Raw genomic sequence first — 26125 nt, forward strand, 5'->3', positions numbered from 1 at the left:
AGCATCCTGTGTGAGGCTGGGGCGACGCTGCTGGCTTGTGGAGTTACGCTTCTCCAGTCTTAGTGCATATTGTCAGATACTCTCTAAGGCATTTGGAGCTGTTTGCATCTTCCTAGCCATGTGTAAGAGTTCCCATTGCTTCAGAGCATCATCAGTACTTTTTATTTCCAGAATTTAAAAATGTTGCCGGTCTAGTAGTTACATTTTTATTACTTTCCAACGTATTTTTCAATGAATTATAGATGAATCCTTCTCAGACTTATAGCCAGTGGAAGACCAGGTTTTTTCCTCTAAACTGTCACTGTCTGATGCTTTTGTAAAATGGAATAAAAATGTCATAGTGATGTAAACTTGCTAAAGCATTTCTAAACACTTTCTCTCTGTTTCGGTACTGAACCTTCTCGTGGACTGGTAGCAAAGTTCACGGACTAGCTCTGGGTCCTCAGACTACATCACGGTATATGTAACATTTAGGGATTTTGAAATATCTTAAGAGATTTTGAAATGAAAAAGCTCTCTTCATTTACCATCCAGGATATTTGTAGCTTCCATTGTGAATACGTTGCCTCAAACACAAGAATTTAAAAGGATTTCAGATGATTTATTTGGACATCTAAATTAATAGAAAATTAAGAGTCACTGAACAGTAAGGTTGGCTGTCATGTTCTTGGAGATGACTTGTTTACAGATCCCCTTTCTTGATTTGTGCAGTCAGTAAGTTTTGATGGAGCGTTGTGCTGGCCTCTGTCACAGGTTCTGGGGAGACAGCGGTCAGCAAGATGAAGGATCCTTCATGGAGCATAGGGAGAAAAAGATAGTGAACGTGCCAACAAGCGAATACGTTCAGATAATAACAAGTACCGTGAGAAAATAAAATGGTATGGAGCAAGAGAGAGTGACTTGATGGGTGGTGATTTTGAACTTGAGTGGTCAGGGAAGGCCTATCCAAAGAACTGACATTGGAAGTGAGACCTAAATAACATGAAAGAATTACTTAACTTCCTATCACTTCATTGACATTTATCCTGGTATAATGTAAATAACTTTTTTCTGATGTGTATATATAGTCAAAATGCTTTATACTTTTTTTATCTTGATTCATGGAGGTTCCATATATCAAAGCAAGTGTAAAATATCTTTGAGCTAATGGCCCCTTCCCGTACCTTGAAGCTTTTTGTTTTTCCAGTAAGCTCAATTTCAGCTGCAAACAATCCACTACTCCCCAAATCAAGGTAGACCTCAAGACTCTTAGGTGCTAAGAAATAGCTAGGTTATGGCTGGGCGTGGTGGCTCACGCCTGTAATCCTAGCACTTTGGGAGGCCGAGGCAGGTGGTCACAAGATCAAGAGATCGAGACCATCCTAGCCAGCATGGTGAAACCCCGACTCTACTAAAAATACAAATATTAGCTGGGCGTGGTGGCGTGCACATGTAGTCCCAGATACTTGGGAGGCTGAGGCAGGAAAATAGCTTGAACCCAGGAGGCGGAGGTTGCAGGGAGCTGAGATCGCACCACTGCACTCCAGCCTGGTGTCAGAGCGAGACTCCATCTCAAAAAAAAAAAAGAAAAGAAAGAAATAGCTAGGTTACCCATGTGTATACGTTCCTGATCTTTCCAAAGCAGAGTGTTCCCATGGATGGGGACAGGGTAATTCAGAAGTGAGAGAGCTCAGGATAGGCATGTGTGTCACCTCCACACCGCCTAGCACAGAGCCTGGCTTGTGAGCCTTGCTGTTCATGAAATACGTGCTGGAAAAATGACTGGGAAAGTAATCTACGTGTACTGAGACATCAACACGCCCCAACATTTATGTTGAACCCTCATCAATTAGTTTGAATAACCATGTGTTTCCTATTTTTTTATTTCCTTACCTGATTTACATTTTTATTTTTGTAAGTTTTATGCCATATTTAGGACAGTAGAACATGTTCATAATATATGTGTGTGTATAAATAAGTAAATAAGCCAGGCATGATGGTTCACACCTGTCATCCCAGCACTCTGGGAGACCGAGGCAGGAGGATCTATTGAGCCAAGGAATTTGAGGCGGTAGTGAGCTATGATGTCACCACTGTATTCCAGTCTTGGCAACAAAGCGAGATCCCATCCCCCCCAAAAAAGATACTTTTAATGGTTAGGTATACAGAGCACTTTGCTTTTCCTGCATTTCAAAGCATAAGTTGCCCACAATGATGGCTTTCACTCCCCAGTACTTCGATATGTATTTCCTACAAACAGGGGCATTTTCCTAGGAGAAAAAAAACAAAAACCGGGAAATTAACATTGTTACATTTCTCCCTCCTAATCCTCAGATCCCATTCAGGATTTGCCAGTTGTCCCAGTAATGTCCTTTACAGTGAAAATATCCAGTTGTTTCTCACCCATTGCATTTATTTGTCAGGTCTCTTAAGTCCTTTTCAATCTGAAGGAAGCCTGTCTTTCTTCACTGTTCATAGCATCCCATGCTCTTGAAGATTGCAGTCCAGTTACTCTGTAGCATGTCTCTCACTTTGGGTTTGCGTGATGTTTCCTCCGGGTTTGATTCAGTTTGTGCATCTTTGACCAGAACATTGCAGAAGTGACGCTGATCTCTTCCCTTCAGGTCCTGTCCGATGGTGCGGTTTCCATTTGTCCCCTTTGGCTCTGAGCCCTTGGCTAAGGTGGTGTCTGCCAGACTTCTCCACTGTTGAGTTGCTCTTTTTCTCCTTGTAATTAATTAATATTTTGTGGGAGGTACTTTGAAACTGTTTCCCCATCAAACTTTTAGTATATTCAGTTTATTCATACAGTAAGGTCCATGGTTTCCTATTTTATTCACTGGTTATAATCTGTTACTGTGATTATTTTGATGCTGCAGTTTGTCCGGATTTGGCCAGTGGTTGTCCCTTCAGGGTGGCTTCTGTGTCTTTTTGACATGCACCCATCATTCTTTGAGTACTTCTTTACTTTATAGCACAAGATATTCCAGAATTATTTGGTACTTTCGCTGCCTCAGCCCTAGCGCTTGGGCTCCAACATACAGTGCTGAACTAGGAGTCAGCCATTTTTCCAAGGACCCCTTGGATTGCTTTCAGTGGAGAAGAGTGTATAGAAACTAGGATATGGCAGTTGGCTGTGTCCATTGCTCATGGAGTGTCCCTGTTTCTAGGCCCTTCAGTGGACAGGGCTAGGAAATATGCAGATGCACACGTGTCTACATACATGCACACATATACACGTATCTGCATACGTGCATATACATGTAGTTACATTTAACACGTCCAGCTCCACTCCAATACTAAAGAATTTTCTCCCTTCCCCTGTCTGTGACTGTCACTGCCTTTTTCCTGTGTGTACTGGGCTGCCCCTTATACAGGCACCCGCTCACCCTACAGGGCTCCACTACCCGCTGCTGAGTTCCCACACAGCGCCCCATCACCTTCCCACCCTGCCTGGGCTTCCACCTCCGGTCCGACTGCTCCAATGCAAGAATACTCTCCCCCTTACCCTGTGCTAGGCAACCTCTTGCTGGGCATACCATCCTCATCTCTGCTGGGCTCCAATACCCCATGCCAGGCCACTCTCCAAGTGACCACCTGCCCTGCCCCACCCGGACCCCACACTGTGCTGCGGGCTGCTGCAGCTCCCCCACTGCCCAGCTTTGTGCACAGCTACCTTACATGGCTCCATCGACAGCTTCTGGACTGAATGTTCAGGAATAGAAAGGATGCCTTATTCATTATTTTTATTATTATTATTGTTTTGAGACAGGGTCTGGCTCTGTTGCCCAGGCTGGAGTGCAGTAGAGCAATCTCGGCTTACTGCAGCCTCTGCCTCCTGGGCTCAAGTGATCCTCCCACCTCAGCTTCCTGAGTAGCTGGGACCACAGGCACACACCACCAGGCCTATGAACAGGGGCCTCTGGTCCTCCCGAATGGATAACATCCACTCATGTTCCCCTTCTCAGAGGCAGAGCGGGGTTTGATGCTTGTTCATCAAAGCCAATGCTCGCTCACAAAAGTCACAAAGAGATCACCATATGGACACTGTCTCTGATGGGGCCGTCGGAGCATCTGCACCTCGCCCATGTTGTTCTGCTCCTGGCTGTCATGGAACCCAAGGCCAGATGGAATTCAAGCTGAACTCGGACTTCCCAAATCCTTCCTACTTCATGGACAGGGAGGACAAGAAAGAGGGAGGGAAGATTCCAGTGGACATCCTAGAGAGCAGTCATCAGTTTTCTCGAGCAGCTGGCATGGATCTGCTACCACACCAACCTTGAAAACGGAGCCCAGAGTGCTTGAACAGCAGCCTGGGCAGCTGAAACACTTTCCCTTGTTCCTGGGCAAATTTGCACGGTTTGTGGGGGGAAGAACGCACCCTGGTTTTTCTTAACTGTGATGTCTTAGATCAAAACTGTATGTTTGAGTCCAGCTCCCTGGATAGGTTTGCAAACCTGAAGTGTTTTGTGGGCTGTTTTTGGGCTTTGGATTAGGTAATTGCCTACTTATAATTTGACTGCCTCTTTGAGATGCCCTTCAATAGCAAAATAGCTAAGTGGGGTTGCAAAGGACAGAAATCTGTGTTTCACAATTCGTGTGTGCGCTCTCTAGATTTGGTCCATCTGCTGTTTCCTTCAGGGGACCTTATAATCTGCTCCTCTGTCTTCTTTGCTTTATTCAGTAAATAACCAAACAACCTCTAGGCTTAAGGGGGAAAAGGCCGATACTGCTGTCATGAGCTGTTAGAAGTTCTCCCATTTGTGGTGTTGAAGATCGCACTTCTCCAATAGAAAAGCCAAATAAAAAGTACTTTTCTTTATTGATGGGCTACAGGGTTTGAGTGTCATCACTTGAGTGCAGTACCTTCACATCTTGAAAGAGTGTGTGTGTGTGTGTGTGTGTGTGTGTGTGTGTAGACTGTTTCTGTAGAAGCCCTGACAGCTGCCTAATCAGCTTAACTGTTAATGTTGCTGTAATTGGGGGGTAGCTGTGATTGTGGACCTGTTCCTCGGGTGGCAAAGTGCATTTTCGAGGTGTTTTGAGGCTGGCAACTGGCCACCAAACTGCTTGAAAATGATTTCTACATTGTGCATACATATTCAGTTCAAGCACAGTCATAGATCTTTTCCAACTTAACTACGGAAGAGAGAAATTTTTATTTTTATTTTTTTGTTTTTGTGTTTTAAGTTGGGGTCTCACTCTGTCACCCAGGCTGGAAGCAGTGAACAGTCTTGGCTTACTGCACCTTTGACATCCTGGGCTCAAGCAACCCTCCCACCTCAGCCTCCTGAGTAGCTGGGACTACAGGTGCACAGCACCACGAATGGCTAATTTTTTTTTTTTTTTTTTTTGGTGGAGATGAGGTCTCATTTTGTTGCTCAAGCTGGTCTCAGACTCCTGGCCTCAAGTAATCCTCCTGCATCGGCCTCCCAAAGTGTTGGGATTACAGGCATAAGCCACCACACCCAGCCAGAGAAGTTTCTATAACCAGAACTACTATTAATAACTAAGGATATGTTGCCCTAATTAAAGATGGAAAATAGTGCCAGCCAAAACCAGCCTTTCTGGGCCCACAGCCAGGTCCATGGCAGACACTCATGAAGCAGGGCTCTGGCATCCAACACCTGTGCTCAGTGATGGTGAGACCCAGGTGCTACCTCTGACCTGGCAGCTGGCTGCTGTAGCCACTTCACCCCATCTTTTTATCTTGTTTCCCCTTATACATTGTTTTTAACTTTGGTAAAACTCTTAGTGAAATGTACAGATCTTCAAAGTGTGCAGTTTGGTGAGTTGACAGTATCTACCCTTGTAACTAACACAGCAATCAAAGTATTTTCATGATCTCATCCTTATGCCAATCCATAATTTGTTCCGATCAATAATGATTAATCATAATGTTGACCACTTTTCTTGTACATGGTTTAAGGAATATTATAGATTTGGAAAAAAATCACAGCCGTTTAAGAATTGATGTTCCAGGGTTGGGCACAGTGTGGCTCATGCCTATAATTCCAGCACTGTGGGAGGCTGAGGCAGGCAGATCACTTGAGGTCAGAAGTTCAAGACCAGTGTGGCCAACATGGTGAAACCTCGTCTCTACTAAAAATACAAAAATTAGCCGGGCGTGGTGGCAGGCACCTGTAGTCCCAGCTACTCAGGAAGCTGAGGCAGGAGAGTTACATGAACCCAGGAGGCAGAGGTTTCAGTGAGCCAAGATTGCACCACTGCACTCCAGCCTGGGTGACAGAGTGAGACCTTGTCTCAAGAAAAAAAGAAAGAATTTATGTTCCAATAAGTCAGAGTATGTGTTTATAAATACAGTAGCCATTAAAACATAAAAACCCATCTTGAATAGCTAGCAGTCCATATTTTCTTGAATTTTAATTCAGTTACAGGTTTCTTTCTGATCTGGAAAAATGATGATGGCAACATAAATAATAAAGGTTGACAAAGGTTTTTGCATTTTTCATATATTCTGCTCCCCTCTAGCACTTCTGACTTTAGGTCCCAGAATTTTACAAGTACTCAGATTATCAAAGGAAAGTTTTAAAATTCACCATGCCTAGCTGTATGTGCTCTTTTTTCTGTTCAGTAAAGTCCATCTCCCTGGCTGTTTTAGTCAGTGATGATTGAGGAGAACCAAAAGCACTTTGCCTACCCCCAGACAGAAATGGAGGCCTTGCCTTTGATATTACTGGACCTGCAGGCTCGGGACACTGGAGAAATGGAATTTTCTAGATCAGATTTACAGAAAGACATAGAATATAAATCTCTTGCCTTAGGATGCCAAAGATAATTTCACTGCTGAATGAATCAAGCCATTCCTTCTCAAGAGTAAAATCGTTCCTCCTACTCTGTTTGTTTTGTTTTCTTTTGGTTTTTTTTTTTTTTTTTTTTTTTTTTTTTTTTTGAGACAGGGTCTCGCTCTGTCACCCAGGCTGGAGTGTGGTGGCACAATCACGGCTCTCTGCAGCCTCCGCCTCCCAGGTTCAAGCAATTCTCATGCCTCAGCCTCCCATCCTCCTACTCTCTAATGTTTACTAGAAGTGGTGGACTCCTCATTTTTTTTCAGTCCAAAGCAAAGGGGTGTGGCAAAATCATGTTCCCAGTTTGTCCTTCAGTGAAACAGCTAAACCTTGCCTTCTCCGAGTTGGGATAGGGCAAGAGTGGAGCCATGGTGGTTCCAGAAAGGTCAGGAAATACACACTTGGCTGCCATCCTCATCTGTTGCTCCTTGAAACTGACCTTCCTGTATGGCCTTTTCCACTTTTCTCCTTTACTGATGCCTGTTATCCAGCTGTCAAGCACTCTTTCTTAAGTCCCCAAGAAGGTTGTTGGTTACATGTTGTTCTTAGCTATTTTAGGTACAAGGTATGTGCTGTCATTGTGATGGCTAATTGCACAGGTGGTCTTAGCATACGAAGGCAGCTTCTGGTCTATATTTTGTGGAAAACCTACATACATCATAGGAAAAAGCCTCAGGCATTGGTTTTTAGGTTGCATTATTTGTGTTGTGCCTGTAGACCTTACGCTGCCAGAGGGGGATAGTAAGTGACTACAGAAAAAGTAAAGTGGTTAATGATGATTTTTATTTTAATGGAATCCACATTATCTTTTCTCAAATAAATGTGCAGCCATCACCCAACAGGATGATGTTAATGTTACATCATTAGAGAATTCAGAAATTTATAAAAGTGAGCTATTTCTGAAACAATTCTAAGGAGAAAAATAGTCATTTGGTTTTTGAATGAACAGCTGCAGATCCTTCATGTTTATCACAAGTCGTTTTCAGTCCATTTTCATAGATTATGTCCTTTCCCTGCTGTCTGCAATCTTCTAAATCCCTTTCGTGCTAATGTCGGGCTATCAGGGGCAGCATCAGAAATCTACATAGGGATGTCTGTGGACTCACAGAAGGGCAAAGCTACCAGCTGAGGGCTCGTAACCTTTTTTCTCAAATAGGAAACTGATGGTTTTGCCTCCAAGTTAATTCTTCATGCTTCTAAAGCACCTCACAGCTAGAATTCACATATTTCATAACCATATTTATGCTACTTCAAGGGAAAATGGGTGTGAAGGAGAGAGAAAGAACACAAAATTCAGAAAAAGCTTGCTAATCAGTTCTTGCATGGCTTCATTTTTGTGTAATTCTTTTTTTTAGAGAGAGAGAGAGACAGGGTCTCACTCTGTTGCCCAGGCTGGAGTACAGTGGTGCGATTGTGGCTCACTGCAGCCTCGAACTCCTGGGTTCAAACAATCTTCCCACCTTAGCCAACTGAGTAGATAAGGCTACAAGTGTGTGCCACTATGCCTGGCTAATTATTTAATTTGTTTGTAGAGATGGGGTCTTGCAGTGTTGCCCAGGCTGGTCTCAAGTTCCTGGCATCCCAAAGTGCTGGGATTACAAGAATGAGCCACTGTGCCTGGCCATTTTGTTATTATTCTTAGTCCTATCACAGGTATTGGATTTTGGTGGAGAGAAAGAGAGAGCACGCGCCAGCCATATGACCCATTGCTGTCATCTGCATGTTACATTCAGTTACAGTGTATTTCTGGAATTTGAAGAAAAGATGTATCTTGAAGGGAGAAACGAAGAAGAATATGATTATCAAGTAGCTGTTTGCAAGATAGCTTCTGTCATACAATGCATTGGTACTAGGAAAAATTCATTGCTGTGGAGGACTAGGGATAATACATGGTCCTTTTACCTTGGGCAAGGAAAATGTTTAATGTATAGAATTAACAAAGTACTAATATTTTATAAGCTGTTCTTAATTAGTTCTTAATTTCCATTGTGTTCAGTGTTAATATTTCTTGACTATATCACATGGGAATTTTAATATTTTCTTAATGTTTAAAATACATTTAAAATAAACTAATACCAAGAACCAAATGGGTTGTGATTTTGCAAAATCTCAAGTCTCATTCTCTTTAAAAGGGACAAAGCTAACCACCTTTAAAACGGATGCTGAAGAAACTTTGAAATGTATCCAGAAGCAATAATAATTATCAGTATTTAATATATTTACCTATTCACCTTCCCTTTTAAGAACTGATATGCTACTTTAAAATCCTTTCTAAAGCTATATAATATTTTATTATTTATCTGTATTACTTTTTTTTGAGACAGTCTTGCTCTCTTACTCAAGATGGAGTACACTGGCATAATTTTGCCTCCCAGGCTAAAGCAATTCTCATGTCTCAGCCTCCTGAGTAACTAGGACTACAGGTGTGTAATTTTGTATTTTTAGTAGAGATGGGGTTTCACCACATTGGCCAGGCTGGTCTCAAACTCCTTGCCTCAAGTTGATCTGCCTGCTTCAGCCTCCCAAAGTGTTAGGAATACAGGCATGAGCCACCGTGCATGGCTTTCTGTATTACTTTAGTATATGGAAATACTGTAGTAAATAAGAATAGGATTGATCTTGTTTTGTTTGTTTTTTGAGAAGAAGTCTCACCTGTTACCCAGGCTGGAGTGCAGTGGTGCGATCTTGGCTCACTGCAACCTCCACCTCCTGGGTTCAAGGGATTCTCCTATCTCAGCCTCCTGAGTAGCTGGGACTACAGGTGCGCACCACCACATCCAGCTAATTTTTGTATTTTTAGTAGAGACGGGGTTTCACCATATTGGTCAGGCTGGTCTTGAACTCCTGACCTTAGGTGATCCACCTGCCTTGGCCTCCCAAAATGCTGGGCTTACAGGCGTGAGCCACTTCGCCTGGCCCAAGAATAGGATTGATCTTAAAACTGCCCCCTGCTGGAAGCAGCTTGCAGTCCACTGAAAAGCCAGGCTGAGTAGAAAGTCCGGCATAATTTATTTTTTTAAATGAATCAACAAAAAATACATAGTCTTTAGGATAAATGATGTTTCCTCAAGAATGAAGGATATTTGAACACAAAGAATAAATATCAGAGGACAAATTATTTTATATTTTATCCAGTTGGAGAAATAGTGCAAAGTGGCAGGTAAATGTTCACATTGAGAGAAGCTAATAAATGAGGGAATGTATAATTTGCACTTCAGGATCAACAGATCATTGAAAGATCTTTACATAGGCCAAGCAAGAACAAAGCTAATTTATAGGTTCCTTTTATTGTGTTACCATTGCCAAGCCTAAGGAATACTTCTAAAGGTATTGAGAAGTTTCTTAGATCCGTTTTATTACATTTCATGTATTAAACCATTGCCTAAATATGTTTTCTGTAAAGAAAATTTAATGTTGCATTTCTTCTGGTGATTGAAATTAGGCTTTTCATTATCCCAATTCATTAATAAATAGGAAAATAACCACTTTTTTTCTCAGCCTCATGAATGATTCAAATATTGCTCTCTTTCTCTAGTCCATCTCAGAATACTCTGGAGATCACACTTACTGCAAATTATATAAAATGATTTGTGCTCAGATATTCTTCCAATGCTTTTTACCCCAAAATGCTATTTTTGTGGAATTACATAGTCCCAGTATGAATGTTGAGAAAAAGGTTTGATGGTTTTGCCTTTGTGAAAGAGAAGCTGTGGCTGTAGGGAGTTAGGCATCTTTAAAGACGTTGCCAAACATACATTAGCATCTTTCATAGGAATTTCACTCAGGGTAGGAATAGAGAAAGAGAAAAAATAGTTGGAAAGAAAACAAACAAAAAGAACACAGAAAATCTAAGACAAACAGATAAGATAGTAGACATCCCAAAATATCAGCAGTCAACAATGGACTCCAGTGGAAAGACAGTGAGTGTCAAACTGCATTTATTTACATACAGGCACACACATGCATTATACACACATGTCTTCTTTTTATGAGACATATCTAAAACATAAGGATACATAAAGGTTAGTAGTAAAGGCTAAAATTTGATTCCCATACAATACATAATCAAAAGAAAGCTACAACAGCTATATTAATACCAGACAAAATAGACTTTAAAACAAAGCACATTCCTGGCCGGGCGCGGTGGCTCAAGCCTGTAATCCCAGCACTTTGGGAGGCCGAGACGGGCGGATCACGAAGTCAGGAGATCGAGACCATCCTGGCTAACACGGTGAAACCCCGTCTTTACTAAAAAATACAAAAAAACTAGCCGGACGAGGTGGCGGGCGCCTGTAGTCCCAGCTACTCGGGAGGCTGAGGCAGGAGAATGGCGTAAACCCGGGAGGCGGAGCTTGCAGTGAGCTGAGATCCGGCCACTGCACTCCCGCCTGGGCGACAGAGCGAGACTCCGTCTCCAAAAACAAACAAACAAACAAAACAAAGCACATTCCTTTATCTGGCAGTTGAAGAAGGTCACTACCTAATGATTAAAAGTTTCATTCACCAGGAAGAGAAAACAACTATAAGCTTGTATGCACATGATAACTTAGCCTTAAAATGTAGGACGCGAAAGTAACCAAATTATACAGAAAAATAACACATCCACCTGATAGTGGGAAAATCTAACAGATCTTTCCTGATAATAGTTAAAACAGTCCCCCAAAAAATCAGGATATAGAACTCGTAAAGAACATGAGCTGGATATACTGAACATTTTTATAATACTGTACCAAACAGCTGCACAAATACACTCTTTTCAAGCACATGTACAAGATTTATGAAATTCAATGACATTGAACCAAAAGCAAGTCTCAAACTGTCAAAGGATTACTATCACTATGGATAGCCTACTCCAATCAGAGTGAAAATGAGTTAGACATTAAAAAGATAAAAAAACTCCCGTCTATTTGCAGTTTAAGAAACATACATCTAAACAATTCACGAGACAGGGAGAGATCGTAAGAAAAATTAGAGAGTATTTAGAATCAACTGGCGCAGTTGCTCACGTCTTTAATCCCAGCACTTTGGGAGGCTCAGGCAGAAGGATTACTTGAGCACAGAAGTTCCAGACCAGCTTGGGCAAGACATTAAGACTCTGTACAAAAATAAAATAAAATTAGCCAGGTGTGGCCAGGCATGGTGACTCATGCCTGTAATCCCAGCACTTTGGGAGGCCAAGGTAGGAAGATAGTTTGAGCTCAGGAGTTTGAGACTAGCCTGGGAAACATAGCAAGACCTCATCTCATTTAAAAAAAAAAAAAAAAAAAAAAAAAAAAAAAGCCAGATGTGGTGGTGCATGCTGAAGGAGGCTGATGTAGTGGGGGTGGCTTGAGCCCAGGAGTTCGAGGCTGCAGTGAGCTCTCTGATCACGCCACTGCACTCCAGCCTGGGCGACAGAGAGACTCTCTCTCTCTTTTTTTTTTTTTTTTTTTAAAGACAGAGTCTTGTTCTGTCACCCAGGCTGGAGTGCGGTGGCACTATCTTGGCTCACTGCAGCCTCCACTTCCTGGGTTCAAGTGATTCTCCCACCTCAGCCTCCCAAATAGCTGGGATTATAGGTGCTGACCACCATGCCTGGCTAATTTTTATATTTTTAGTAGAGACAGGGTTTCACCATGTTGACCATGCTGGTCTTGAACTCCTGACCTCAAGTGATCCACCCACCTCAGCCTCCCAAAGTGCTGGGATTACAGGCATGAGCCACTATGCCTGGCCACACCTGGCTAATTTTATTTTATTTTATTTTTGCCCTGCCTTCTATTTTAAAAAAATAAAAATAAAACATATCAAAACTGTTCAGGTGCTGGGTGTGGTAGCACATGCCTGTACTCCCAGCTGCTTGGGAGGCTGAGGCAGGAGGATCACTTGAGCCCAACTCAGGCAATATAGCAAGACCCTGTCTCAAAAAAAAAAAAAAAAAAATTAAACAAACTGGTGGCGAACAGCTGAAACAGTACTTAGAAATGGATGTCTTGCTGGGTGTAGTGGCTCATACCTATAATCCCAGCACTTTGGGAGGTCAAGGGGGGTAGACAACTTCAGCCCAAGGAGTTTGAGACCAGCTTGGGCGATGTGGCAAAACCCCATCTCTTCTGAAAATACAAAAAATTAGCTGGATGTGGTGGCAGGTGCCTTTAGTCCCAGCTATCCAAGAGGCTGAGGCAGGAGGATTACCTGAACCCTAGAGGTCGTGGCTGCAGTGAGGCAAGATTGCACTACTGCACCTCATTCTAGGTAACAGAGTGAGACTCTATCTCCAAAAAAAAAAAACCAACCAAACAGTCACACACAGCAGCAAGGGAGAACCTCAGCAGCAAGATCTAAGCAAAAAAAGCAAGTTGTGGAAGAATACATATAACATGATAACATTTTTAGAGATACAAATAAATGTTGTAAACTATAAAGAAAAACAAGGGAATGATAAAATTCCAGAAATGACAGCTTTGAAGGAGGAAAGGAATGTGACAGGGAAAACTAACCTTGTTGCACCGAGGACATCAGAACAATAGCAGTGTTCTAGAATTGGGCATGTTTGTGTCATTCTCTTATATCTTGCATTCGTTTTATAACCTTTGAATGTAGACAATATTTAATAAAGTTAATTACACTTAAAATAAGTGCACGACCCAGCATGGTGGCTCATGCCTGTAATCCCAGCACTTTGGGAGGCTGAGGTGGATGGATCACTTGAGGTCAGGAGTTTAAGACCAGCCTGGCCAACATGGTGAAAACCCATCTCTACTAAAAATATAAAAATTAGCCGGGCATGGCGGCTAGCCCCTGTAATCCCAGCTACTTTGGAGGCTGAGGCAGGAAAATCACTTGAACCCGAGAGGTGGAGGTTGCAGTGAGCTGAGATCATGTCACTGCACTCCAGCCTGGATGACAGAATGAGACTCCATCTCAAAAAAATACATAAAGTAAGTGCAATTGCTAAATTACAGGATACCTGTTCTTGTATATGTGCAAGAAAAGTATACTGTTTTAGGAGAAAAGTTTAACTTACAATGTGTTCTTAATTACTTAGGTTTCATGATTTAAATTTCCCCTTCTGTTAAAGATTTTTCTTTTTTTTTCCCTCCCATTCCCTTTGCCTTGCTGCTCCTTAATTGTAGGAAAGATTTGAAGCACTCTTCACCATCTATGATGACCAAGTTACTTTTCAGCTGTTTAAAAGCTTTAGAAGAGTCAGAATAAATTTCAGCAAACCTGAAGCGGCAGCAAGAGCGCGAATAGAACTCCACGAAACAGACTTCAATGGGCAGAAGCTAAAGCTGTATTTTGCACAGGTACTTCACAGTGCAAAGAACACTGTTCTCTAAACTTGTTTTTCTCCATCCAAAAATAGTTTTAGTTCACCATTTTCTATATTATTATAGCAGAGGTGTATAGAATGAACCATCTCAATCAGCAAATAATACAAAAATATTTTCCTTTTATTTTATAGATACATAATTTTATGTATTTATTAAGCACATTGACCTCCTAACTTTGTTTTGCTGAGACTAGCAGTTGAAGGAGTTGATTTTTCTGGCAGCTTTGATCAACTGGGATTCTGCGTGGGTTACACCCTGACACCTAGTGTTAGGGAACTAACTTACCTCCTGTGCATCCGGAATGGCACACATGAAATAAGACATGAAATCCTTGGGAAAACTGAGAAAATGGTCTCTTAAATCATTTTCTGTGTTCCATAATTCATATGAGGAACCAGGGAGGTCACAGAACTGTACAAATCTTCGACTTTGAAATTGCAGAGGACCCTGTAGGGTACCAAGAATTGGCTACACTTAGTATATTCTAATCCTGCGTTGGTGTGACTCTGAGAAACGGATTTCTTCTGAGAAGAATGGGCAAAATCAAGAGATTACTCGTGTATCAAGTGCACTGTTTTATTTTCAAAAAAGCATTTTTTACAGTCTCCCTTTCAAATTTAAAAAAAAAAAAAAAGTTTCTTGTCTTGCCTTCCAAGTGAAAACCTAAATGAAAAGATGTCTTGACATTTCTTGGTAGAGTCTCTTGAGATGGAGTACAAATAAGTCGATATAACCTAATGTCTTCTAAGATCGGAATTTAGTAGTTACTGTCGTTCATTTCTCTGTTCATCCACTTATTTATTTATTTGCTATTTGTTATTTTTATTTTTTTATTTTTTGAGATGGAGTCTCACTGTCACCCAGGCTGGAATGCAGTGATGCAATCTCAGCTCACCACAACCTCCGCCTCCCGGGTTCAAGTGATTCTCCTGCTTCAGCCTCCCAAGTAGCTGGGACTACAGACATGTGCCACCACACCCGGCTAATTTTTGTATTTTCAGTAGAGATAGAGTTTCACCATGTTGGCCAGGCTGATCTCAAATTCCTGACCTCAGGTGATCCACTCGCCTCGGCCTCTCAAAGTGCTGGGATTACAGGTGTGAGCCACCACACCCAGCCCATCCATTTATTTTTTATTCAGTTAATATTTATGAAGCACCTACTATGTGTGACCATGTGCTGTGCACTGAGTGGCCAGTGGTGAGCCAAACAGACCCAGTCCCACCCTCTTGGAGATTATAGACTGTTTAAGAGAAATTTTTAATTTTCTACACAAAGATGGAACAGTAAACATAAAGTTGAAAATGAAGAAAACATAGCCCAGTTTGCAAACTGGCTTTGAGCGTCTCGCTCCCCGCAGGTGCAGATGTCTGGTGAAGTGCGGGACAAGTCCTATCTCCTGCCGCCCCAGCCTGTCAAGCAGTTCCTCATCTCTCCTCCAGCCTCTCCCCCGGTGGGGTGGAAGCAGAGCGAAGATGCGATGCCTGTTATAAATTATGATTTACTCTGTGCTGTTTCCAAATTGGGACCAGGTAATAAACTTCTGTTTTTCCTCTTTTCTTCTTCAAGAAACTTTTATATTGAAGATCGTATTCAGCAATGTGCATTGTGGCAGTATGATTAGAGCAGAGGATAAAGTCAAACACACCTGGGTTCAAATTCCAGCTGTGGCATCTACTTGCTCTGTGATCTTGAGCAAGTTACGTAGCCTCCATTTTCTGAGCTTCTGCTTTTCCATCTATAAAGTAGGGAGAATCATATACACCATTCAGTGTGGTTATAAGTACTAAACAAGGGCCGGGCATGGTGGCTCACACCTGTAATCCTAGCACTTTGAGAGGGTAGGGCGGGCGGACTGCTTGAGGTCAGGAGTTCGAGACCAACCTGGCCAACATGGTGAAACCCCGTCTCTACTAAAATACAAAAAATTAGGCGTGGTGGCGTACGCCTCTAGTCCCAGCTACTCGGGAGGCTGAAGCAGGAGAATTGCTTGAACCCGAGAGGCGGAGGTTGCAGTGAGCTGAGATCACACCACTGCACTCCAGCCTGGGCCATGAAGCAAGACTCTGTCTCCAAAAATAAAAAAATAAAAAATAAGTATTAAATGATGTACACATAATACTCAGTAAATGTAACTGCAATTTTTACTACTACAAATTTTGCTAGTACTTGATAGGCAGTTAGTGAATATTAGGTGCCTTCTCTCCCCAGCCCCACCAAGTATCAGGCAAACAACAACTGCTTTGACTACATTACAAGAATTGGTGGTGATATCATCTCATTCCTTCAATATTTTTGTCATTTCTGTTTCATTTCCTCTGTTCCTTCTCTTTCTCTACCTCTCTTCCTTTTAAAGTCATGTAAGAAACCGACGTGATGCTGGTTCAGACAGTTGTCCACCCAAGACAGAGTTACGTCTCTTGAAGGGGAATAAAAGAGGCATTTTGAGGAAGAAGTGACTCAGTGCTGTTTTTAGATGTTAGAGCTGTATCTTAGATATCCAAGGTCCTATAATCAAGGGATTGCCTGTGCTGCCTGGATCCTTACAAGTATCTCCCAAAGGAAAACCGAAACTATTTTGAAGTTAAACAGATTGACTCTGCCGGGTGCGGTGGCTTACACCTGTAATCCCAGCACTTTGGGAGGCCAAAGCAGGCAGATCACTTGGGGTCAAGAGTTCGAGACCACCCTGGCCAACATGATAAAACCCCATCTCAACTAAAAATACAAAAATTAGCTGGGCGTGGTGGCTCACACCTGTAGTCCCAACTACTCCGGAGGCTGAGGCAGGAGAATCACTTGAACCGGGGCGGGGGCAGAGGTTGCAGTGAGCCGAGATCGTGCCACTGCACTCTTGCTTGGCTGACAGAGCGAGACTCCATCTCAAATAAATAAATAAGTTAATTAAACAGATTCACTCATATTATTCATAAAACAATAATTAGCATTTGCATTTTAACTCCCAAGACCTCAGTACTGAAACAACAACATTTTATACCAGCCTTAAAGTATCAAATCTCTAACACCAAAACAAGATAAAATACTCTGACATAGGACTTAAAGATTTAAACAACAAGAATCACCCATTAAAATAGGAGTAGAACAAAACGTTGCAAGAGACAAAAGAGTTCTTTTTGCTGGAAGTGATGCTTTTGTCATGGTTCTTATTTTGCTTTTACCTCCGCAGGAGAGAAATACGAACTTCACGCAGGAACGGAGTCGACGCCCAGCGTGGTGGTTCATGTCTGTGAAAGTGAAACTGAAGAGGAAGAAGAAACAAAAAACCCCAAACAGAAAATTGTCCAGACGAGGCGCCCCGACCCTCCGACCGCAGCGCTGAATGAGTCCCAGACCTTCGACTGCGCACTGTGAGGCGCTTGGTTGTGATGCAAGGCAGCTGCCTTGGTGGGCTCCGGCCATGGCGATCTGTGCTCCGCGGCCGATGCGTTGCTGCTGACGGTGTAGCTGAGACTCTGCAGAATGAGGTGTAGGTCTGCTCACCACGCCTGTACTGCAGACACAGTCGTGTAGAGTAGCAGCTGATTTGACCTGTCCCAGATTTTAATGATATTCCAAATGGGACTTTACATTAAAGGAGAAGCCCCGGAGATGTGGCCACCCTTAACCATTTTTAAATAATAACAGATGAGGAAAACAGTTTCGCTCCCCTCCAGCCATGTAAGTCCTCCTGATGCCATGTCACATGAGACACCAAAAACTGCAACTCTAGTCGCAGCCAGTACAGTACCATTTTTATGAATTTAAAAATAGTCTTACAAAGAGAAAAATACAATGGGTATTTTTCTACTGGTATAAATAGCTTCTAATTAATAAATCGATGAAAGGTGGTTATTCAGTATACACGACATTTTTTGCAGGAAAAGAAACCTGAAATACAGAATAATTCGTAGAAATCATGGTTCTCAAGTATTTGTTTCATCAGCTTTGGGGAATAAATGCCAAATCCACTTTGAGGATCAGTCTTACGACACAGATGTCCCCACATGTTGCTCTTATCTGGAATTTGGGACAAAGCAATGCATAGGCCCTCATTCCTGATGTGGCGCCCTCCAGACATGGCTGCCCGGGAAGGAGGGCCGCTTTAGAAGTGGGACGTACCACCAGGAAGCTTGAATGATTAGGATTGCAGGTGGCTACTGTGTTCTGCCGTTGGTGACCGTGTTCTAGCCTGTAGACCACCCAACTACCTTCATTCACCAACTTTTATCCTTCACCTTTTCCAGTATCGTGTTAACCACTAGTTCTTGAGTCTTTTGCTGTGATGTGTACGTTTATGTATGTCATTCATAGACTTTCAACTAGAAAAGGTAATGATAATGTAAATTGTCCCTTTAACCATTTTTCAGCTGGCTTTGAAACAAAAGTCACACTTACTATTTTTCTATGAATTAGGGAATGAGGGGGAGATCATTCAGTTTTACTTTTCTTTTTGTTGAAATTTTGTACCCGGATTGCAATTGGCACTTTTCCTAAGACAGAATTGTTTCTCACTTATGTATCAGAATGTATATTTGAACCTCCCTAAGAAGCAGCAGGATCTTTTTAACTCTTCTGGTCTGTTTAGACTTTGAAGTCCCTTCTGTTGAAAAGTCTCATAACTGAGAAGGCTTTGCTTTGGGCTGAGTGGGTCTGCTGGCCTCCACTCACTGTGCTGTTTCTTTTGTATGGCACACTTGGAAAGCTCCGGGGTGTGTGAAGGAGCTGCAAACGTGAGTGAGAACTAATGAACCAAGGCGGCTGCCACCACGGAGGAACAAAACGCAGGCATTCAACCATGACGTCTGCACAGTGATACTAACATGTCATTGTGGTTTTGTTCTCACTATGGTAAAATTTATTTCTGAGCACTAACTGTGTTGCACACCCCTAAGTTTTTTTTCTATATCTTCCTTGCCCTCAAATACTGAGGTAATAAACTGTTCCATTTGTAGCCAACTACCGCAGCTAAGCCTCAATGTAAATCCAGTTGAAATTTGCAATTCTATCAGCAATTTGATGTATTGAATTCAAATCATCATTTGTCATTTTAACCGACAGCCACTTAATAAATTTACTTTGCAGTTCTGAACTCAGCATTGTGCCCATTTTTTGTTGCAAGATGGACCCTGTATGTCAGGAGACATGTATTATTAACAATTGGGAATTTTTTGAATTTCCTTTTAGGTAATATTGATTCACTGTAATTTTCTAAGTGATCAAAACCCATGATATTTTGTTATTTGGCTTGGCTTTCATTCTCTGCCAATTAAAGAATATTCTATTCCTAACACATAAAACTTTTTACAGTCAAGCAGGGCAAATTACCCAATGCTTTTCTATCTTTTTTTTTTTTTTTAGAGCATTGAATAAATTGAAGAAAACTTTAAACCAAAATTAGAGAGTCATTTAAACTTTTCTGAATGGAAAACATTAATATCTTCATTTTTCTAGTATAATATAATAAAATTAATTTTTTTTTAAAAAAAAGCTACTAAGTACCCATCAACTTTTTCATATTGTGAAATGAACCAGGATCTTAACAGGTACTATCATCTCTGTCCTTTTTTGGCTGTATAATATCTAGTTCATGTAACAAATTTACGAGAGGTAAGTCTTGTGGTGTTTTTTTTTTCTTTTAATAAGATTTTCTGCAATTTTTTTGAAATTGAGTTATTACTTGGAGTTAACCGATAGGCCAGGTGTGGTGGCTCACACCATAATCCTAGCACTTTAGGAGGCCGAGGTGGGTGCATCACCTGAGGTCAGGAGTTCGAGACCAGCCTGACCAACATGGTGAAACCCCGTCTCTACTAAAAAAATACAAAATTAGCCTGGCGTGGTGGCACATGCCTGCAATCCCAGCTACTTGAGAGGCTGAGGCAGGAGGATTGCTTGAACCTGGGAGATGGAGATTACGGTGAGCCGAGATCACGCCATTGCACTCCAGCCTGGGCAACAAGAGTGAAACTCCGTCTCAGACAAAAAAAAAAAGAAAAAGTATTTAACCCTGATAGCATAGTAGTAGCCATGTTTTCTTTAGAAACCATAACCTCTTCATGGGACTCAAACTATGTAGAAAATTGTGAGAAAAGATAATGGTGCTTTGTGTTGGGAAAAAAATATTTGTGAAGGATTAGAAAACTGTAACACTGGCCGGGCGCGGTGGCTCAAGCTTCTAATTCCAGCACTTTGGGAGGCCGAGACGGGTAGATCACGAGGTCAGGAGATCGAGACCATCCTGGCGAACACGGTGAAACCCCGTCTCTACTAAAAAAAAAAAAAAAAAATACAAAAATCTAGCTGGGCAAGGTGGCGGGTGCCTGTAGTCCCAGCTACTCAGGAGGCTGAGGCAGGAGAATGGCGTGAACCCAGGAGGCGGAGCTTGCAGTGAGCTGAGATCGCGACACTGCACTCTAGCCTGGGCGACAGAACGAGACTCCGTCTCAAAAAAAAAGAAAACCGTAACACTTAACAAGGATAGTCACAGAACATACACTGCATTGGCTCTTACGTTCTAGATTTTTGTAGCACATCCACCTGATGAAACCAAAGATAAATCCAAGTAAAAAGTGTACTAGTGAGCATCTCTGAGGTTTAAGGTACTAAGAGGCAGAAATGGATAAGAACAGTTCCATTGCCTTCGAGAACTAAAACTCGTCGGGAAAGCAAATTAGTCTTTTCACATTCTGCTTCTTCAGAATGTTATACTCAAAAACATATCAGTGATTAAGAGCCAAAGCAAAGCTTCAAGGAACTTTTAAGTTCAACATAAAGGTTTAAATAAAATATTTTTTATTTTTATTTATTTATTTATTTATTTTTGAGACAGAGTCTTGCTCTGTCGCCCAGGCTGGAGTGTAGCCGCGCGATCTCGGCTCACTGCAAGCTCCGCCTCCCGGGTTCACGCCATCCTCCTGCCTCAGCCTCCCGAGTAGCTGGGACTACAGGCGCCTGCCCCAACGCCCGGCTAGTTTTTTGTATTTGTTTTTTTGTTTTTTGTTTTTTGGTTTTAGTAGAGACGGGATTTCACTGTGTTAGCCAGGATGGTCTCGATCTCCTGACCTAGTGATCCGCCCGCCTCAGCCTCCCAGAGTGCTGGGATTACAGGCATGAGCCACCACGCCTAGCTCTAAATAAAATGTTGTAGGCATTGATGGTGTGTTTGAATCGAACAGATACCAGAAGATAGAGGTGAAGTGCAGTACTTTTATTCTTTAAAAAGATAGTCTTTAGCCAGGTGCAGTGGTGTATGCCTGTACTCTCAGCCATTTGAGAGGCTGAAATGAGAGGATCACTTGAGTTCAGGAGTTCAAGACCAGCCTGGGCAACATAGCAAGTCCCTGGCTCAAAAATAAAACAACAACAAAGGTTTCCCATTCATATTAACTCCATCTTTTAAAAATGTCACGATTACAAAGTGAAAAGATTTGACTTTCTTAGAGGCTGAATCACAGAGGTGAAAGTGACCATGGAAATCATGTACTCTATCCCCATGTTACATAGATTAGAAAAACTTAGGTTATGGCACTGACTTAGGCACCCCAACAAGGCAACCCAGGGACTCGAACTGGCAATCCCAACTCCTGGGCTAGGGCTTTTTCTACCTTTTTTTTTTTTTTTTTTTTTTTTTGCATTGGCCTCTTAAAGAGGCAATGAATACTAATTCCTGTCATCAGAAAAAAAAAAAAAAGGCATGAAGTGGGAGGATTCTTTTTTCCCTGATGGGAAACAATGAATAAGAAAAATCTCATCGTCTGATGGAAGAGGTGACTTAGTAATTTTAATGAATGAATTTGATGTCCCATGTTTTGTGGTTTTGTTATCATTGAACCATTGGGGTTGGAATCTGCCTAAATAATTTTATCTTGGTATCCAGCAGTTACATTGGCATTTTATATGGGCTTTCCCAGATTTTCCTATTAATGAAATGAGTAATAGTCGTACTGAAGAGGTAACTCTACTGAAGCAGAATGAGATCTAATGAGGTGGAAATAAAAGAGTTTGCAGTGGAATGATACTGTCACTCCGTGCTTGTAAAATTGAGTTCTATTCAAGACAGAACTGCTATGACTGACCTATTCAAGGCTTCGTTGTTGTTTTTTTTTTTTGAGACAGAGTCTCGCTCTGTCGCCCAGGCTGGAGTGCAGTGGTGCGATCTCCACTCACTGCAAGCTCCTCCTCCCAGGTTCACGCCATTCTCCTGCCTCAGCCTCCCGTGTAGCTGGGACTACAGGCGCCCACCACCACGCCTGGCTAATTTTTGTGTTTTTAGTAGAGACGGGGTTTCACCGTGTTAGCCAGGATGGTCTTGATCTCCTGACCTCGTGATCTGCCCGTCTCGGCCTCCCAAAGTGCTGGGATTATAGGCGTGAGCCACCGTGCCCGGCCGGCTTCATATTTTTATACAGACTATTTCACAGACCATAGATTTATTTTAAAAGGGAAAATCTCACACATAATTAAGCAATGGAAAATGTACTCAATCCCGTGGTGCGTCAGGCCCTCTGTCTACTGGGTTTCTCCCCTTTCTGCAGAGCTGTGGACCTCGTACGTACCAAACAGGTGAACTTGGTCCATCTTTCCTTCTTCCTTTGTTTACACATTTGCATTTATATCTTCCTGTACTAAAAGAAACAAATTATTTATAATTGGGGTGACAATATAAAGGAACAAAAGATGGGGAAATAGTTGCTTCCTAGCTGGAGCAGTAAGTCCATCTTACAGAAACTCACTACTTAAAAAGTTTTAAAAGATTTATGAACCTTGTCCTACAATTCACCAAATACTTATTTGTCTTTTAAACTCCCCTTGGTGTATGGATCAGCCTGAACATCTTGGTCAGAATGCCATTGTTTAATTGTGAATCAGGGGAAAATGTTAATCATTTGGAGACTGTTTTCTTATTACCAAATGTACAATCGATAAGACAACTGAAAGCAACAACTGCTGGGTTCACTGACAAAGGTTATAAAAATCATGTTCAAAGTAGAGTTTTTAACCGAGGTTAAGAACTAACCTGGGGCTGAGTCAGTGTCTCTACCCACTTCAATAACAGCATAAAGATCTTTCACTAAATTCGTTATGTGGTCCGTCTGGATGTAAACGTATATATTTCCTTTTGAAAACAGAATTATATCCTGCAGACTCTTGGCACCCCTGCATAGCTTTGACCGAATGTTCACTCTCATCATAATGGAAGATTTCTATCTATGCAGATAATATATGTTTTTAAATATTGTTTTCTGTTTAGTCCCCAATCTTCCTAACTCAAATTGGGGACTGAGGAGAGAGAAAGGTGGTTACCCTTGTTATCGTGCCATATTCTTCCTGCTGCTGTTCAACCCCATGTGAGTGTTGATCGACGGTTCTGCTATAATGTGTGTGCCCTTCAAGTTTCAGAAAACTTTCCCGATCATTTCACTTCAACCTTAATTGAACCCAAGAGTCAAAGTTACTATTTTCTCTGAACGTGTTTGTGATCTTCTGTTATATTTTGGAGCATGTTACCTTTATGGTACTATAAGCTGTAGTGCATACTGTTTGTTTTGTAAACAACCGGTCAGTAATTTATGTACATGTATTCCACATTTTAGTGTGCGTGAAGTGGACAATCCATAGTTTGTAGTAGTTTATTTGTCAACTTTTAACTCCCCTATGTTTTAAGGACATTTAAACATTCTTTGTCCTATCAAGGTGACAAAAGCAGAATGTAATTTTTTTTTTTTTTGGAAGCTTCGTGATTACCTGTAACAAGTTCTGTTTTAAAAACCTACGAATAAAGTTAGTAGCTATTTTTAAATCAGTCCATTGAACTGAGTTTTTGTGTGTGTAGTATTTTCAATATGCCTCACTTACATTTAGCTAATAAGACAGAGAAGTGCAATATTGTGTTTGTTCCTTCCACAAGAGTCCTGTTGAACATTAATGCCGCGCAGTGCCAGAGTTCAAGGTTGTGAGTCACTGCTGACTGTGTAAATAACCACTGCAGTTTCAGCTCTTCCCTTTTACCCTGGTTTCCTCTTTGGTTAAAAACGATTTATTCCTGGTGAAGACTTACTTTTTGTCTTGGTTAAAAAAAAAAAAAAATCTCCAAAATGTGGAACTATAAATGACAGTAGAGGTTATCTAGTGCAGTGGGATTTCGAATACTTGTTTTTAAGCCATAGGACTCTGCTCTTTGTTCAAATGAAATCTTACACAAAGCCAATGTAAAATTGATCACAAAAAAGAAAGGTAAACAAAGGTGCTCCTTTTCAAGGGGCTGGGGGAGGAATGGGGACCTGAGTTCCAACCCCTGTGAGAGCTCAGCAGGACAGACCCAGACACACCCCTCTATTTCCCCTGCCTCCCTCCACTTCCTCCATCCCCACCCCACCCCCAACACACCTTTACAAGAAAGTGGCCCCAGAGGCGTTGCCAAATGCACACATCTGGATGGTCATGGACCTGAGACTAGAACCCACTTCTTGACATTCTTTATACCACACTCCACTACTTTGTTACACCAAAATCTTTAATTTTGCTGGATAAATGTGTTTGGATTCAAAGGTTCTTGATATTTTGTTTTTGAGACAAGGTCTCGCCCTGGCGCCTAGGCTGGAGTGCAGTGGCATGAACACAGTTCACTGCAGCCCCAACCTCCCACTTCAGTCTCCGAAGTAGCTAGGACCACAAGTGTGCACCACCACACCCAGCTAATTTTTGTATTTTCTGTGGAGACAGGGTTTCCCTATGTTGCCCAGGCTGGTCTCTTAACTCCTGATCTCAGGCAGTCCACCTGCCTCAGCCTCCCACAGTGCTGAGATTACAGGCATGAGCCACTGCAAAGTGGCCTTCTTTGTTTTTAAAAAACTAAAGTGGAGTCACTGTGGACATGTCCACTTTGATGTTTTTCCAAGCTGTGTTCTGTGGGGCTGCCTCCAGGGGGCGCCATGCTTCCAAGTTCCTGGGGCCTTGCACTCCTATTATTTGTTGTACCTAAACGTCCCAGCATCAGGTTTCACTTGAGCTAAGGATTCCTTGGCGAAAACAGAAAATTGGAAAACCACTGCAAATAACCAAGACAAAACACACACACACGCAAAATTTTTTTTTCTTTTCTTTTTTTGAGACCAAGTTTCACTCTGTTGCTCAGGCTGGAGTGCAGTGGTGCAATCTCACCTCACTGCGACCTCTGCCTCCCGGGTTCAAGCAATTCTCCTGCTTCAGCCTCTTGAGTAGCTGGGACTGCCGGCACACACCATCACGCCTGGCTAATTTTTGTATTTTTAGTAGAGACAAGTTTCACCATGTTGGCCAGGCTTGTCTCAAACTCCTGACCTCAGGTGATCCGTTCATCTCAGCCTCCCAAAGTGCTGGGATTACAGGCACGAGCCACCGCACCCGGCCAAAACACAAAATTTTTAATGCAGAATATGAAATACAAGAATCAAGATTTAAGTAATTTACCTAATAGACTGGCTTCAAGTTAAATGCATACAATGTATGTATCAGATGTATCAGAGTCCTATTATCACTGAGAAATATGTTCAAAGGGCAGGAGTGAGCAACCGCTATATTCCTGCCCTCAATGAACACGTTAAAATGTGGTTCTAATCTAGAAGAAGAAAAGATTAAAATTCTTATGCACATAGGAAAGATCTCATCTTGCCAAGCTTCCCCAGGTCTTCTGAGACATAGAAAGTATAAATATAAGTGATTTGTAGATTAGATATTTCTGTAAGGTATTTCAAAGTATGTTACTTGGGAAAAGTTTGTGGTCTGAAACGTTTGGAAAAGTTAAATGCTGAAAGTTAAAAGTTAAAGACCTAAATCTAGAATGTAAAAATACTAAGTTAATAGAACGAATTGTGGGAGAATATCATTGTGACCTAGAGGCAGGGAGAGACTTCACAAAACTTTAAAAGCATAAGCTATAAGGTAAAAATTATAATTGGTTACATCAAAATTAATTATTCATGTTCAATGAAGAATGCCATCAAAATGTTGACAATAGGGAGAAATATTTACAGTCCAGATGTT

At 41.8% G+C, this 26125-nt stretch overlaps 1 protein-coding gene across 2 annotated transcripts in view; it reads left to right on the forward strand.

The window, feature by feature from the left end:
• RCAN3 (RCAN family member 3) overlaps window positions 1–23906 on the forward strand; it is a 42466-nt gene extending 18560 nt beyond the window's left edge. For both annotated transcript variants that reach the window (XM_050792759.1, XM_050792750.1), the window contains exons 3-5: window positions 13904–14077; window positions 15465–15636; window positions 17292–23906. In XM_050792759.1, the coding sequence (XP_050648716.1) occupies window positions 13904–14077; window positions 15465–15636; window positions 17292–17476 (531 nt within the window). In that variant the 3' untranslated portion in view covers window positions 17477–23906. The remainder of the gene's footprint in view (window positions 1–13903; window positions 14078–15464; window positions 15637–17291) is intronic.
• Window positions 23907–26125: the final 2219 nt, after the last annotated feature.

This window comes from Macaca thibetana, chromosome 1 (assembly GCF_024542745.1).
Source record: "Macaca thibetana thibetana isolate TM-01 chromosome 1, ASM2454274v1, whole genome shotgun sequence".
Taxonomy (NCBI): domain Eukaryota; kingdom Metazoa; phylum Chordata; class Mammalia; order Primates; family Cercopithecidae; genus Macaca; species Macaca thibetana.